Genomic DNA, 16,998 nt, shown 5'->3' with positions numbered 1-16,998 from the left:
GATGATGAACATTTTAAAATTTTCTTTCTTTTTTTAAAATTGAAGTATAATTGATTTACAATATTATAGTAGTTTCAGGTATACAGGAGAGTGATTCAATATTTTTATAGATGCTACTTTCAAGATATTCTTAAAAATACTCTTCAACCTCACAAAAAGCAGCACTTCTAAATTAATATTCTTCTGAAATAAGAACACATTTCTCCGGCCTCTCATTCAGAACATCCACACCTCTAGTCCAATTTCAATGATCCTTCAAAGAGGACAGTCAGCAAGGAAATGAAATAAACTCATTATCTACCGTACCCATCAGGCACAGGGCATGACTCTGCAAAACTGTAGCTGTTAAAGAACGCACAATCCAGTGAAGGAAATGTTGGCATCTGGCAAAGGTTTCACATACCAATATTATTTATCAAAGGAAGAGAAGATACGTCTCGCACAATTAGCTCATACGAGCTGAGTGTTTCCCAGATGTTCAAATTAAGCAATACTGTCCAACCCTTCAGGTGTACTATATGGGGAGAAATCAAGACGAATGAAGCAGGGAAACTAAGAAGATGACCTTAAGGTGATGACTATGAAGTGAAAGTTCTTTTAGTTGCTTGCTAAAGAAGGAAACAGTAACACAATTCACAGGAACCAAAACTTTAATTCCTCCCAAAATGCTCTTAAGAGCAGCAGGTCTCAAATTTTCAAATCTCAGGAAATCCTTTATACCAGAGGTCCCCTTTTTGGTACCAGGGATGGGTTTTGTGGAAGATAATTTTCCCACAAACTGGGGAGCTGGTGGGGTGGATGTTTTTGGGTTGATTCTCATAAGAGCTCACAACCTAAATATCTTGCATGTGCAGTTCAGTAGGGTCCGTGCTCCTATGAGAATCTAAGGCTGCTGCCTGCGAACCTTGGGGAAAGGTTGTAAATACAGATGAAGCTTCACTTGCTTGCCTGCCGGCTTACCTCCTGCTGTGCAGCCTGGTTCCTAACAAGCCATAGCCCGGGGTTTGGGAACCCCTGCTTTACACTCTTACAAATTACGGTAGACTCCTAAAGAGCTTTCATTTGTAGGATTATATTTATTAATTTTGGGCTTCCATAGTGGCTCAGATGGTAAAGAATCTGCCTGCAATGCAGGAGACCTGGGTTCGATCCCTGCGTTATAAAGATTCTCTGGGGAAGGGAATGGATACCCACTCCAGAACTCTTGCCTGGAGAATTCCATGGACAGAGGAGTCTGGCAGGCTACAGACCAAGGGGTCACAAAGAGTCAGACACAGCTGAGTGACTAAACATTTTCACTATTAATATTTACCTTATTAGAAACTAAAACTGAGAAAAATCTAACATGTATTAAAATTTGTTTGAAAATAATAATAAATCAACTATATATCACACAAAATTTAGTGAGAAGAGCACTATTTCACATTGCTATGAATCTCTTTGATGTCTGGCTTAATGGAGACACTTGAATTCTCATCTCAGATTCTGCATTTAGTTTGCTGTGCTATGATGTTTGGTTGGAGAATGTGAAGAAAATCTAGCCTCATACAGATACAGGAAAGGCAGGAATATGGTAACAGTCTTTTCAAATAATTGTAGCTATTCTCTGATACCTCACCAAAACATCACTATACCTCATGAAAGAATGAAAGCAAAAAAAAAAAAAAAAAAGATTTTGCTATAATTTTAACAATAGTTTTAATTTCGTGAACCCCTGAATGGATCTTAGGGCCTGCAGGATCTCTACACTACATTTTGTGAACTGCTATCCTAGAACATAGGTATTTGTTACCAATTTGTCAAATTTTTCTTCCTTAAAATTCCCTAGCAGAGAAAGGTCCAGAAATATTGCAAAGTGAGATGACTTCCTTTCCACCATTATAAGGGGCAATCTCCCCTAAACACTCCATATTCATTAACATGGACTGTTGACTAAGAATTGGTCACCAGGAAATAGCACTAGGGATACAAGAAGAAAGAAGTCCCACTTTTAGGGATCGTCTAGTGCAGCATGGCAGAGTATACATAAAGTAACACTAATGCAATGCAGTACTAACCAACAGTGGAGTATATATAATATGCTGTGATAAAAAACATGAGGAAATAATTTCATCTAGGGTGGAACAGGGGAAAGTTGTAAAGAGAAAAACACAAAGTTAAATTTAAAAACTTGAATTTTTACAGTGAGTATTTTTGAAAATGTTTATTTTAACAAGGTCACAGTTCATTAGGTCAACTTACTTACACTGTGATAAAAAGAAAGGAACCTATGGCTGGTTTCTATATAGTTTTTATTTTTTAAATTCCCTTTGGGAAAAAAAAAATTCACTTTGGTAACAGGTTGTGCTTTGGGATACAGAGTCACTTGAATCACATACCTTGAGAAAAGTTCTCCAATGTTTTCAAGCTCTCCAATGGCCTGCAATCTGCTAAGTGTAGGGTAGAGGGAATACACAGACTCAAGACTGCCCTTACACAACTCTTCCACTTCTTTAACTCTAGTAGCAGAAAAGACAAGACACTTGAAAACTAAGATAAAATTTTTTTACAGAAGATAAAAGTTGAGTTCTCATTATAGACCTCTGTGTTGATTTAATAATAGCAATATTCAGAAGCACCAGCATAAGGTACTGGAAACAAAGTAAGCCTTGGAACTGTATGGACTGAGATCTAAATCCCAGTTTTGCCAGTAATGACTGTATAACTTTGGGCACATTACTGGATTCCTCTGAAACAAAGTTTTTCTTCACTTCCACAATTATTTTGAAGGTTAGAGAACACATACAGAAAAAGTCTAACAAAGTAGCCACCACATGATAAGCACTTAAATGGTAGTAAGCATTACTTCTGTAAAAAAAAATACAGGATTTATTAGGTCACAACTACTGTTAACCAAAAAACGTGTTACATTCATTTAGCCTGTTATAGTTAAGCTCTTTTTTGTGTATTATCTCATTTGTGCCTCAGACCAAGCCTTTAAGTACTAACCATTAATCACCATCTTACAAAAAGAACATTAAATGCTAAGAGAGGTAAATGACATACAGCCACTAGAGACAAGATTAAAATTCTCAGTACATCTGTCCAGGAAGAGAACCAAGGGATGGGAAACAGTAAGACTTTTCAGTGTTCAGTATAAATAATTGATCATGGTTCCAAAAGGAAATTCTATTTTTAAAGATAGCATATATTTGAACCACATAAGCAAAGAAAAATATATTATACAAGAAAAAAAAAGCTTACATAAGTACTTAACCTATGAGAATGCTCTTACATTTAAAACAAAAAATTTAAAGGTAACAATGCTTATATATATATAAACATTTGTGTGTACACATACATGTGTGTGTGTGTATGTGTGTGTGTGTGTGTGTGTATATATATATATATATTCTGACAAGTGTATGTTAAAGAATTCTTTCATATAAAGCACTCAAAATATGAAGATACAGAAAACAATTGTTAACACAGGAACACTTGTAATTCTTATGCAAACATGTTTGCAAAAGATAAAATTCATCTGAGCACTCATTTCTCAGATGTGGAGAAGCTCTGAAATTGTTAACTGTTGAATATTTCCTCCCACTTTTGCAATTCTGAGTTTCAACACTGATTTGTATGAATTATGAATTATACAAGGGATTTTTTTAAGGGAGAAAAGGGAATGACAAAAAACAACCTGACCGCACCTACAGGTTCTCATCCTTTCACCAGGGCAAGTCTTTGCACTGAAATTATTCTTCAGGTTTTCAGGAAAGAAGCAATGTTCAAACACAATAACTTTTTCTTTTTACAATACCTGGCATGTTTGAGACTTTCATAAAAAGTGGAGAATTCTCTGTCTCTTAGAGACTGCAGAGCATTATACAACAACTCATGGTAACTGGTTCTTTCCACTCCTTTGCTGTGAAATAATTAAAAAATTAGAGAAAAAAAATATTTAAAAACAGAGAATCCTGGTGTGTGTATAAACAGCTTCACCAAGAGGCGAAATTTTAAACTACAATTAGAATTATCTCCATTAAAAAAAAATGCATTTCTAGAAAATTTTGTAAGAATCATGAAGAATCCTGTGGATCTTTCAATTCTTCAAGCAGAAAAAAAAGCAAATTTCTCAGATTTTTTTTTTCCAGGCTCTAAACATGTTATATTCCCATTTATCTATTAGATGAACACCTACTTGTGCCAGGTACTAGTCACCAGGTTCTAGATGCAGTGAATCCATTGGCAAACAAGTCAGATCAGGCCCCCATTCTCAAGGAGTTTACATTCCGGTTTGGAGATGGACAATAAAGAAGAAAAATACCAGGACAAAGGACATGTAGAAAAGTAAAACAGGGTAACAAAACAAATGACTGAGTGGGTACTTTAGAATGGAAGGTCAGAAAAGATCTCTCTGAATATGTCACATTATTAAATTACAGTCTGACAAGTAGCCACCTTCATGGTAAGAGAAGAAAAAAGAGGATATATATTTAAGGCTTTTAGTTACAAACAGTCTGGCCTAATGGGAAAAAAAAAAAAAAAGAAGACTATGTGCTGAAATATAGTATGCAAGGAGAAAAACAGCATACGGAGATTCAGAGGCAAGTAGGAATCGGCTCACAGAGTAAACTGTTTCTAAAATATGAATGCATACCTCTGATTTTACAGCAATGTAACAGTTCTAAATTTGAAAGACGTTCTAATTAATGAAATTTTTTTTCTATGAAAGTGATTAAACATATAATTAATGTGATTTAATTATTCTTTGGTTTATATCATCAAAAGACTTTTACATAAATACACAATCTTTTATTAGCAGAACACATGGGGACCTTACATGTGGGCGAATGTCATCATCTTCCTATGCTATTGATTTAGCAGTTTTTTATATAAATTATTTCACAAATAAACAGTCTTTTGTGTACCATCCAGCCAATAAAAGTGCCAGCTGAATAAATAAAATGTTTGCAGCAGGTAGTGGGAAGGGAAATGCCTGACTTTCTCTTTGGATCTGTAAACAATATGTGAGAAGATTCTCATGAGAAAATAATGTCTATATTTCTCTTCAAAAATATCATGAGGGTAGAGGTGGAAAGAGAAGAGAATGAAATTCAAGCCTATGTACAGTAACTGCTTACTGCTATGCTATTCAAGCGTTTAGCTTGACAGTATCCACAAAACATAAAAACCCAACTCCCACTATAAAAACAGTTCATTGTTCATAACTAGAGAAACGGCAATTTTAAATGTCTAAATTCTTCTTACTTGACAGAAATGCAGTGGTCCCACTGCATATTTCTCCATGCTACTTGGTAATGAAGTTCCTGTAGTTCAGCACACCACTCTTTATTTTCATGATCTAATCCTCTTAAATAGATGGAAAGAATATGGCAGAGTCCCAAATTCTGCAAGGCCTGAGCAGGAGTTTAAAAAAAAAAAAAAGTTCAAAAATAACAATACTAGAGAAACAAAAAACAGCAATCAAACATAAAAAGTAACTTTCAAAATTTTAGTAGTTCACAGTATCACTTAAAATCCCAAAATATTGTTTGTGTGTTCCTCCTAAAACATCAAGACAGAGCTCAAAGGGCTGTGATATTTGATAAAAGAATGGTTAAGGAATATTAGCCAGGAATATTAGTAACAGAAATGATAACCTCTGGGACAAACTCTAGTGCAAACTATGAGAAATAATTTACATGAGATTTTCCATACAAAGGACTTAATTCACAACCAGGCACATTGTATACAGTTCAAGAAATGTCTTCTATTGTTAGCTAAGGAGATTATGACCAACAAATCTATACTATCTTTCAGGTCAGTCATCTGTCCAATTTACCTGTGTATCCTTCTGAGTTTTAATCCCGGTGAAAGAAAAATAACCTTCAGTCTTAGCCCTAGAGTTTATCTGGCTGTGTAAATAGTCCACTGATATACTGAAATAATCTGAGCACTACACAAGTAGCGCTTTACTAAAGCAGAAAAAAAAGTACCTGAATTATTCCTGCCTGACGAGTTGATGAGGAGATTGCTGTCTCGAGGTCATATGTTGCTAGGGCTTTCCCCCACATTGCTTCATGTTCATATGTTCGTAGTCTATAAGAAAAGAGTTTTTAAATGCCTTTGAGTTCTGTATGTATGTAACTTCTTTCATAACAGAATTACTATAGCATTATCTATGAAAAAGCAACTTACCTAGTAAGGGGTTGTAACATTTTCCCTCCACCACAGCCATAAAGACTATCTGGCTCTCCTATACTTCTGTAGATTTCTAAAAGCAGATCCTAAAAACAGAAAAAATTTTTTTTTTAAATTGAAGGGAAAAAATATTGGTTTATGAATTTAGCAAATTTAAATTATATAACATGTTATGCAGGTAAAATATAATGATATTGAAATATATACTAAAGCTATGGATTACCAACACAACAAACTGATCTGAGACAACAGAATGACTATGAAATATTTGAAAAGAATTGCTCACAATTTAATGAATTAGATAAGATATAAACCCCAACCTATGATGCTTCTAACATATGCAAAAAAAAACCCATAAAATCAAAAGCAAACAATCCTGTCAACAGCTAAAACTGTACATGGGAAAATGAAGTTCTGTAAAGTCTTACTCTTCAAAAGTGAACTTGGTAAAAAAAAAAAGGTTGTAAGGTTTTCTTTGAAAGAAAATTCAAAGTTGCACTATGTAATAATTACCAAAATGTGATATAAAGAATTGGTTTGATGATTCAAACTTTGCAATAAAATTTACTCAGGAAAGAATTGATTCTGTTTAAAATAATCTCAGTAAAATAAAAATGAAAACAGAAAACAAAACTGAAAGAAACAAAGGAAAAAGAAAACAATGAGAAATGACACTGCATGGAAAACTGATCAAGCACTTTAGTTATCTTAATGGTAGTTGCCCCAGGAAACATTTTCTAAACACAAACTGATATTGTAATAAGTTTATTATTCTAATCAAATTGTTTCTATTCATAAGGATGAAATCAAGCCCTCAAGTGTTGGAACATTTAGTCCTGAAGCTAGCACAGTACCTGGAGCACTGGAGATACTCCAAAAACTCAGAAAAGAGGATAAAACTATAAACTAGCAAAATAGGGAAGGAGAAAATCAGGAAAACAGGATCAAAAAGGCAGAGAGAACGTATTTCAAGTAAGGCATAGTTGATGGTGTTAACTGTTGATGAAACATTAAGGAAGAGGTTGAATGAAAGGTGAGGGCTAGACTCAGTAACATCAAGTTTATGAGTGACATTAGCAGGTGCCATTCAGTGGAAATTCCTTCACAAGGTTTGGCTGTGATGGGAAGGGAGAAAAAAGGGTATCACCTTAAAGAGAACATAAGGAAAAGGGAAATGATTTTGTGTTTGTTTGAAGGAGAATGTTTTTAATAAGAAGAGTCTGAAATGTTTGAATATATTGAGAAGAAGCATGGCACAATAAAAAAATAAAGTTCTTGACAGTTGAAAAACAAAGCACAGAAAAAAGGACAGCAGGAGAACTGTTCCTCTGCTTTAACAAAAGGAAAGATTACAGTGGGAGCAGATGTAGGAAGATTTCTATGTTTGACAGTGTCATATGGTGGCACTTCCTATCGATGTCCCCTATTTTGTCTAAGAAGTAGGAATCACACTGAAAGCAGGGAAGAGAACATCAGAGGTGTAAGCAAACTGAAGACAACCAAACTCATTTTAAAGGAAGAATGGGTCAAATTAAGAGTCAGATTTAATGGGTCAAATTTAAACTTTTAAATTTAAAAATTTACAGAAGAAGCAATCTGCCCTGAGATGTGGTATACAATAAACAAGTAAACAAATAAAAATATAAATGTTAAGTGCTATGAAGAAAATAAACAGAGTACTGTAGCAGAAAAATATATGGTATAATTCACCCTATGAGACAGGTGGTTGTACTTTCATCTTTCTGATAAAGGAACTCAAAGTTGAAACGATTAAGTAATTTCTGGAAGATTATACAACTAAGTGGTTGAATAAGGATAGAACTCATTTGCCTAATCCAAGGCCTAAGCTTCAAACCATGAATTTAACGCATATGACAGTCCAAAAAGTAACTTTAGTTTGAAAATCAAATGACAGTTCAAATCTATATAGTCTTTTTAACAAAACAATAGTCCAAAGTGTAAAACAAATATTAACATTTATAATAAAGTCTATAATATATACCTGTAAACTTATCCCAGTTTCTTCCTTACTTTTTTCACTCAAACTGGAAATAGTTGTACTTTGGCTCTCTTCTTCAAATGTAAGATTTCTGTTTGTCACAAGAGCATGTCTTTTAACGGGAATATACTATTTTGAGGCTTGCTAATATGTATACCATAAACTTTGAAAGAAAAAACTAACAAAGGTTACAAATAAAATATAATGAACCATTTATACTTGAAAACAATACCAAGCCTAGAACAGAAAAGGAATTTGAGAGTATTAGGTCTTTGAATGAGAATTGCATTTTAACCACAGTCTCACTTATGGAAAAGCTATATGCCAAAATATGCTTATTTTTACAGAGCTTAAAAATAGAGCAGAAGCCCTTTCAGTTCAATTCCTAAATGGTCTGTCAGTGATTTTACCTGAAGTTTAACCTCACTGGGGCTTCCCTAGTGGCTCAGAGGGGAGAATCTGCCAGCAATGTGGGAGACCTGGGTTTTGATCCCTGGGTCGGGAAGACCTCCTGGAGAAGAGAATGACTACACACACCAGTATTCTTGCCTGGAAAATTCCACAGACTGAGGAGCCTGGCAGGCTATAGTCCACTAAGTTCAAAAGAGTCAGACACAAAGGAGCGACTTAACACTTACTTACTTAACCTCATTAATAAACACAGGCATGCAAATTAAGACCACACCTGAGATACCACTTAACATTTGATAATTTGGCAAAATTAAGAAATCTAATATTAAGTGTTGAAAAGGAAGTGGACCGGTAGGACCACAGGTAATAAGTGACAGAATTAGAATTCAGATTTGTCTACATTTTGATATTAACTAACTTGAATAGGAAACCTAAGAGAACAATTCATTTTTTTGATCTGATAGTGTTTGTAAACTGTTGATTTGTATTTTGCTTTTATACTTTTCCTGATCACTTTAGATTTACCAAAGTCTCAGTTCACCTGAGTCACTGAAGAAAATCAGCATTCCCTACCCTTTCTATGGCAACCCACTCCAGTATTCTTGCCTGGAGAATCCCATGGACAGAGGAGCCTGGCAAGCTACAGTCCATGGGGTTGCAAGAGTTGGACACGACTTAGCGACTAAACCACCACCACCCTTTCTATACACCTCATGTCTGTTTGCTCTCCCCTGTCCATTAGGCATTTGAAAAAAAAAATCATATTGTCAAAGCAAACAGCAAGTCCCATTTATGAAGCACTTCTCCCCTAAAGCTAACCAAAATAAAATCCAGGCACTTTTGATTGTTAAACAAACAATTCTGCAAAAATTTGCCACATTCTATATAATCACTTATTCTCAAATTAAAAGAGCTTTTATTTATACTCAGATAAGAACTATTACTCACCACTGATTAGTAAAATATATTATTCTATGGAACCAAGATACTGAGGTGCACTCAGATTAAAATTACTACAAAGTAAGCAGGGTTTCTACCAAATTTTTAAGACCTAAAGTAGTCAAAAATCAATTTCTTAGTCATTTTACTTGTCTTTGTACAAAGTAAAGTCTTAAGTGTTCACAAACATGTCAATTACACATTATACACATGATCTACACACTGTCGATTTTGGGGGGTATTTTAATAAAATCTAGAAATTACATTCCAATGCTATTAAGCTACAGTTGGTAAGTATACTGATACATAGGGGTATACTGACTACACTGTAGATTTTTAACAGGTTTTAATTGAAAAGGAGAAATTAAAACAAATGAGAGCATTAAGCAAACTAGTCCAAAGTCTACTAAATTAATCATATCTGAACTAGGATCTGAACTCTGGTGCCTGGTTTTCCACAATCCAAAAACCATACTACTTTCAGCTTAATGACAATCCAAAGTAGAAATTATAGGTAGCAAGCATAAGAAATGCATCAATATAACACTTCTTTGCTATTTCAATTTTGTAGTATGAGTGATTTCATGGTTGGAAAGTGAGGCTAACTATAAAAATAAATATTTACTGTAGAGCAATTAATCTCCAATTAGAAACTAATTAATTAATTAAAAAATAAACACTAAGCTATTTCAAATGAACAAAGATTTGAGGAAGGCCATTGGGACAGTAAACTGTATTTTTCACTCTTCAACTTTCTTGGCTATTTTTTCCTTTTCTCTAAGATTACACCTGTTAAACTCTTATGAGAGTTCTAACTCAGAGGAAAAGCAGAGTAAAGAAGTAGGAATCCAGGTAGACACCAAAACAATGAAAGCGATTTAGTCACAGAAAGCAATCAGGTTACATAACTTCTAGTCAATAAGTAAAATGGATCTTGAATAAACTGAGGGAACAAGGGTAAACTTAATTTAAAATTAGGGACTCATTCAACCATCTGAAAAATAATTATTGATCACTTATATAAAGTTCCCAATGCTAGTTACTATGGGGAATACAGAGAAAAATAAGGATGATCTCTGTTCTCCAGAAGTTTGTTATCTGTGTAATTTTTATAATTATTGGGTAATAAACATCTCTAGTTCAGGGTAGAACTGCTTATTTCTTTAACATACTTTTATTATCGTTTCTCCTTAAAAGGTAGAAAGTGTTTATTTAAAATACCTTTTAAATGGGAGAGTGGAAGCAAAACACATCTTTAATATATACCTTTAATGAAACAATGTCGACACCAATTTTATAAACCAGAACTTCCAAATCCCGTTACCTTTTCTCTTGATCATCCAAGTTCTTCTTATCTGCATAGATTTCTGCATATAGCAATGCTGTAAAATGAGCGGCACAAGACTGAGCTACTTTGGCAACCTCTAGGTAATTCAACTCCAGCCAGAAAGCATCATCAAAAACTGTTCCTGAAGAGGGTCTAAAGAAAACATTTAAATCTAGTTACGTCCATTTCTTTCTTTTCTTAATTAAAAAAAAATTTTTTTTATGTCCATTTCTTTAACTTACGTACCAAAAGTATATTGATATAGAATACGATGGTAGCCAGTGCTAGTTAAAAAGAAAATTACATTCAAATAACCAAAAACCACATATCCCCAATATATAACAATAAACACCTGAGATAACATAGCTAAAGAGTTCCAGCACTCTTTTTGGATCACATACCTATTAGAAAATCTGATAAAAGCTATGGACCATCATCCCATAAAAATCTGAAGTTCATACTTGCCCCCCCACCGAGGGATCCATGGACCACAGGCTACGAATAGGCTATACAGAATAACTAAAAATACATACACAAGTGTTTTTAAATGATCAATTTAACGAAAATAGTGTTTCTTCTAAGACACATTTATATGTTTTTCCTATTGCAGTTAATTTTCTTCTGAGCTAATTGCCTAGGTTGAGGTTATTTAACAAAAATCTTCCACTGTGATAACAGTAGGCCGTAACTGGAAGGGACGACATTATCTTTCTCAAGACAATTTTATAGAGATGTGACGAGGCAGTAGTTAAGAAAATTGGTATTAAAGCAGGAAACTCTAGCTAACTCAAATCCAGCTGGATTACCTTCTACAAGCTGTATGAATTTTGGCAACTTAACTTCTTAAGCCTCAGTTTCTTCATTTGCAAAACCAGGTAACAATATATACCTCAGAGAACAGCTGTACTGAGTAAATAATACTTACAAAGCTGATGAATAAAGTGCCTATCACATAGCCAAGACTTAACTATAGCTATTCTGAGAAACCAGTCCATCCTAAAGGAAATCAGTCCTGAGTGTTCATTGGAAGGACTGATGTTGAAGCTGAAACTCCAATACTTTGGCCACCTGATGCGAAGAGCTGACTCATTTGAAAAGACCCTGATGCTGGGAAAGATTGAAGGTGAGAGGAGAAGGGGACGACAGAGGATGAGATGGTTGAATGGCATCACCAATTCAATGGACATGAGTTTGAGTAAACTCTGGGAGTTGGTGACGGACAGGGAGGCCTGGCGTGCTATAGTCCATGGGGTCGCAAAGAGTCGGACACGACTGAGCGACTGAACTGAACTGATTCTGAGAAACACGAACCTGAACTCAAGTTCTTACTCTTTATTCTATGTCCCAGCCATATTATCTCAAGGAATCTTCTTTAAGGCCTTATTTAGAATAAAAATTTAATATTGAGATATTTTATCTTCTTGAAGGCTAACCAAAGTAAATGATACTGTAACTCAATGGTAAACAAAAAATGAATAATTCAGAGGTGAAACTGCCTCCCAACACTGAGAAAAGATATGCTGCCAGTTACAGTTTTGAATGGGGTTTCTCACAAGAGGATTCAATATAAAACAATATAGTGAATCAGTAACTTTCTAACCAGAAACACAGACACCGAAAGGCCTAACACTTCTTTTTCTAAGCATGAGATGGAAAGGATGAGGATACAGAGGAGTAAATTTTTAAGATGTAAACACATTTAGGTCAAAAAATTTTTCCAAATTCCACTACCGATTTTTTATTTTTCTCCCACCATTCCCTCCCATTCTTTGTCAGTCACTGCCACTACCACCGTACAAACCAACGAGACATCAATGCCTACCTATGCAAGTTCTAGGCCTACTATATAATTTCTTTAAAGTTCTGGTCAACTCTGGAGCAGTAAAAATCTGTTGACCATCCTCTCTATCAATTCCTGTACTCACTGTTAAACATCTCAAAAAAAAAATAATAGGAACAAAAATACTGAATTATAAAGCAATTTTTCAGAATCAAGAAAATAAACACTGCTATAGGCAGTATCACTATATAGAACCACAGATTTTGAGGACCATGTGACAAAGTAAAGAAACTTGTGCTTCAAAATGAGATAAATAAAGGAACTTTTCTACATAACTCTAACTACTACTGAGACAAAAGTAAAGAAAAGAGTTAAAAGAGGAGCAATGCAACTAAAAGTAACCTGGAAAATCACTATTCCTTTTCCATTACTATAAATGAAATTAACTAAAGCCCCCAAAGACTGAATGATTTAGCAAAGATAACATTGTTACTATCATAGTTAGGGCTAAAATTCAGTGCTCAGTCGCTCAGCTGTGTCTGACTCTTTGTGACCACAAGGACAGTCGCCTGCCAGGCTCCTCTGTCCATGGGATTCTCCAGGCAAGAATACTGGAGAGGGTTGCCACTTCCTTCTCCACGAATTCAGAGTTCCTACAGTATTCAAAGTCTTGTAATTTATGTTGTAATAACCTATAATGGAAAATAATCTGAAAAAAAATACATATATATAACTGAATCACTTTGCTGAACAACAGAAACTAGCACAATATTACAAATAAACTATACTTCACTTAAAAAAAGTATTGAGAGTTCCTGACATTGATTTCACCAAAGCTCCACCCTGAATATGGATTATTTCAAGGGGATATAAGCATCACATATATTAAATACAGCAACCTCAAATAATCATGTTAAAATTCAGTCAGCAATAACAAGTTACACTTCTAAATACCCAAACTCAAGAACCAGTAGTCACTTACCTCTTTTGTCTCCTCAAGTAGTCCACAACAGCAAGCATTGTTCTTTGTGATTTTTTATCCACATGGCATCGGAATAAGTTTTCTGACTCTGACAAAGAAAGAGATGTCCTATCAGTCCCAGACAGATGTGCTTAGGAGTCCTCTTCCTGTTGTCTGGGATTGTCTTCCTCTACAATATAAGGTTCTAGCACAAAACAGGCTCTTAATAAATATGAATCAACAAATGGAATTTAATAACATTTCTTTTTCTTTTAAAAGAAACTATTATGCTTAATAAAATTAAGAATTTAACTGTAATTTATATTTTATTTCTGAAGAGGACTAATTCATTGATTTAGTAACTATTTACATAGGACTTTTTAATGTACTAGGTAGGTGCTCAGTATACAATGGTGTAAGAAAGACTATTTCTCACCAAATGGAACTCAATGACTAGCCTAAGAGACTCAACACAGTGTGATGTGTGCTATGATAGAGAAAGTTTAAAATATCAGAGAGGCATATAAAAAAAGAACTCTGAACAAGAAGCGTTTCACAGAAGAGAATGGTATCCGAAAAACCAATGTTTCATTTGGAGAGGAAGAAAGAATAGTGTTCCAGACAACAGTAAGATGGCTGAAACAAGAATGAACATGGAGAATTTACTGAAAGATTTCACTGTACTGAACCACAGCGCTGGAAAGCAGAGAAACATAGACGGACTAATGTTACTTATAACACAGGACTCCCAGGATTTGGTGATCAAATGAGACATGTGAGAAAGGTTTCAGGCTTAAACTACTGCATGCTCCTTATTGAAAGGAGGAGGCTAGAGGATGGAGGTGAAGATGATAAATTTACCTTTGGACAGCTGAATTTGAGATGTACACAGGACATTCAAATGGAGGCAGTGAGACTTATAGACATCAGAAAAGAAACCATTTGATAGACATCTATATGCTTTCCTTTTCAATAGTAGATTTTACATGTGAAATTTAAACTTTCATTTACAACAATAAAAATACTGGCATAAAATAAAACTGGCTGGTTTTATGTTTGAAAGCCTACAGCACAAACATGCATAAACAACTGACAAAGATGAAAAAAAGTCTTAGTCAACTGTACTGGTCTTGAAGTACAGTATGTGAATTTGTACCTAGGTTTATGTTTGTACATAAAATACATTAATAATACATATTCAGGACATATTAATCTGTAAGTTAACATCACATATCTATAAATCTTTTCCTTTTCTCAAATTTAGGTTTGAAAAACTGACCAACAATGAGCCCTCAACAATGTATTGATGTTATTGTTTAGTTGCTAAGTCATGTCTGACTCTTTCGCGACACCGTGAACTACAGCCCACCAGGCTCCTCTCTCCATAAAATTTACCAGGCAAAAATACTGGAGTGGGTTGCCATTTGCTTTTCCAGGGAATCTTCCCAACCCAGGGATACGAATTCACATCTCCTGCATTGGCAGGCAGATTCTTTACCACTGAGCCACCAAGTAAGCCCATGTGTATTCAATTCTTGGTTTAACTTCTCCTGCAATAAGCTCTCAGCATGGGAAATACTTCTTATACAAGAGCATGGAAGGAGGGTAAGTTATAAAAGTTTAAGTAAAACATAGTCCAATTTTTCTTTTAAAAAACTAATGTATATGTGAAATGTTAACTGTAGTAATCCCAGATCACAGAATTATGAGTAATTCTGCCAGCAACAAGCACAGCGTTTAATATGCACTAAAGACTCAATCAGTTGCTCCATTAATATTAGTCTATATTTAATGAGAGGGTACTATGCATTAAGTATTATTCTAGGTGTTTTACACACAATATTTCGTCAAAAACTTGTTACAATTTTTATCTCCATTTTACAGATGGCAGAATAGATGTTTAGAGGTTATGAGATTAAGCCTACAAAGTGCCTTGATGGGACTCAAACAATATCTTTCTCTAGAACCGAGACTTTAACAGTATAAAGTTGAGAAATTTAAAAGAATACCTGAATCCAAAGTTGCAGGGGTTGTGGATCGGCTTGTTTGTGAAGAGTGTTTGAAACAGCTAGTGAAAAATCCCTGAATGTGTGTAGAAAGGAGATTTCTCCATGATTCATCTGTATCTTGTAGTAAAATATCATGAATCAAGAATGGAAGCACAGTCTGACAAAAGTCAGTTTTCACCTAAAATATACAAACATATCCAGTCAATAGTTTTGAGTAAAAACATTTTACTTAAAATATTCATTCTCTGTTAATGACATAAGTCACCAACTCTATATACTACTAAAAAATTTACAAAAAAACATATGTACCAGATAGTGTTGGTTTTTTTTGATCAAACTAACCTAAAATATCTATATAGAACATATATCTTACACTGAAATAGTTCATTTCCAGTCGAGGCTATTTGCATATAATGAAATAGGATATTGCTTACAAATAAAATTACTATGTGACTATTGTAAAAAATATTTGATACATGAAAAGTGTTACTAATAACACATTTGACAAAGGGGAAAATGAGGATCAAAATTTAAGGAAAAAAAGCTGAAAATAGGATTTTAGCACTTTTTCTACATAGAATGAAGAGCTCTAACAGTCATGTTTAAAAGTTTACAGTTTTAATAAACACTAATTTTGGAGCTGACTGTGACTTAGATCATGAACTCCTTATTGCAAAACTCAGACTTAAATTGAAAAAGGTAGGGAAAAACACTAGGCCATTCAGGTATGACCTAAATCAAATGCATTGTGATTATACAGTGGGAGTGACAAATAGATTCAAGAGATTAGATCTGATAGACACTGTGCCTGAAGAACTATGGACAGAGGCTCGTGACATTGTACAGGAGGCAGTGATCAAAACCACCTCCAAGAAAAAGAAATGGAAATAGGCAAAATGGTTATCTGAGGAGGTCTTACAAACAGCTGAGAAAAGAAGACAAGCAAAAGGCAAAGGAGAAAAGGAAAGATATACCCATCTGAATGAAGAATTTCAAGAATAGCAAGAAGAGATAAGAAAGCCTTCCTCAGTGATCAATGCAAAGAAATAGAGGAAAACAATAGAATGGGAAAAAATCATGGTATCCAGTCCTATCACTTCATGGCAAACAGATGGGGAAAAAATGGAAACTGTGACAGACTTTATTTTCTTTGGCTCCCACTGCATCAGTGATTGCAGTCATGAAATTAAAAGACGCCTGCCCTTTGAAAGAAAAGCTATGAAAAACCTAGACAGCATATTAAAAAGCAGAGACATCACTTTGCTGACAAAGGTCCATACAATCAAAGCAAGAGTTGGACCATAAGGAAGTCTGAACACCAAAAAATTGATGTTTTCAAATTGTGATGCTGGAGTAGTCTCTGGAGAGACCCTTAGATAGCAAGGTGAT

General features: G+C 34.5%; 1 protein-coding gene across 3 annotated transcripts in view; it reads right to left on the bottom strand.

Annotated features, from left to right (window-relative positions):
• The window catches only part of ATM (ATM serine/threonine kinase), a 144,424-nt gene that overhangs the window by 40,576 nt on the left and 86,850 nt on the right, over positions 1-16,998 (bottom strand). For all 3 annotated transcript variants that reach the window (XM_043482936.1, XM_043482939.1, XM_043482937.1), the window contains 9 exons: positions 15,610-15,787; positions 13,622-13,709; positions 10,857-11,012; positions 8,186-8,273; positions 6,181-6,269; positions 5,979-6,081; positions 5,251-5,399; positions 3,800-3,904; positions 2,379-2,498 (listed from right to left, as the gene is read on the bottom strand). In XM_043482936.1, coding sequence (XP_043338871.1) covers positions 2,379-2,498; positions 3,800-3,904; positions 5,251-5,399; positions 5,979-6,081; positions 6,181-6,269; positions 8,186-8,273; positions 10,857-11,012; positions 13,622-13,709; positions 15,610-15,787 — 1,076 coding nt within the window. The remainder of the gene's footprint in view (positions 1-2,378; positions 2,499-3,799; positions 3,905-5,250; positions 5,400-5,978; positions 6,082-6,180; positions 6,270-8,185; positions 8,274-10,856; positions 11,013-13,621; positions 13,710-15,609; positions 15,788-16,998) is intronic.

The sequence above is a fragment of the Cervus canadensis genome, chromosome 11 (genome assembly GCF_019320065.1).
Source record: "Cervus canadensis isolate Bull #8, Minnesota chromosome 11, ASM1932006v1, whole genome shotgun sequence".
Lineage (NCBI taxonomy): Eukaryota > Metazoa > Chordata > Mammalia > Artiodactyla > Cervidae > Cervus > Cervus canadensis.
The sequence above is the reverse complement of the archived record's forward strand: the minus strand, read 5'-3'. Positions and strand labels throughout refer to the sequence as shown.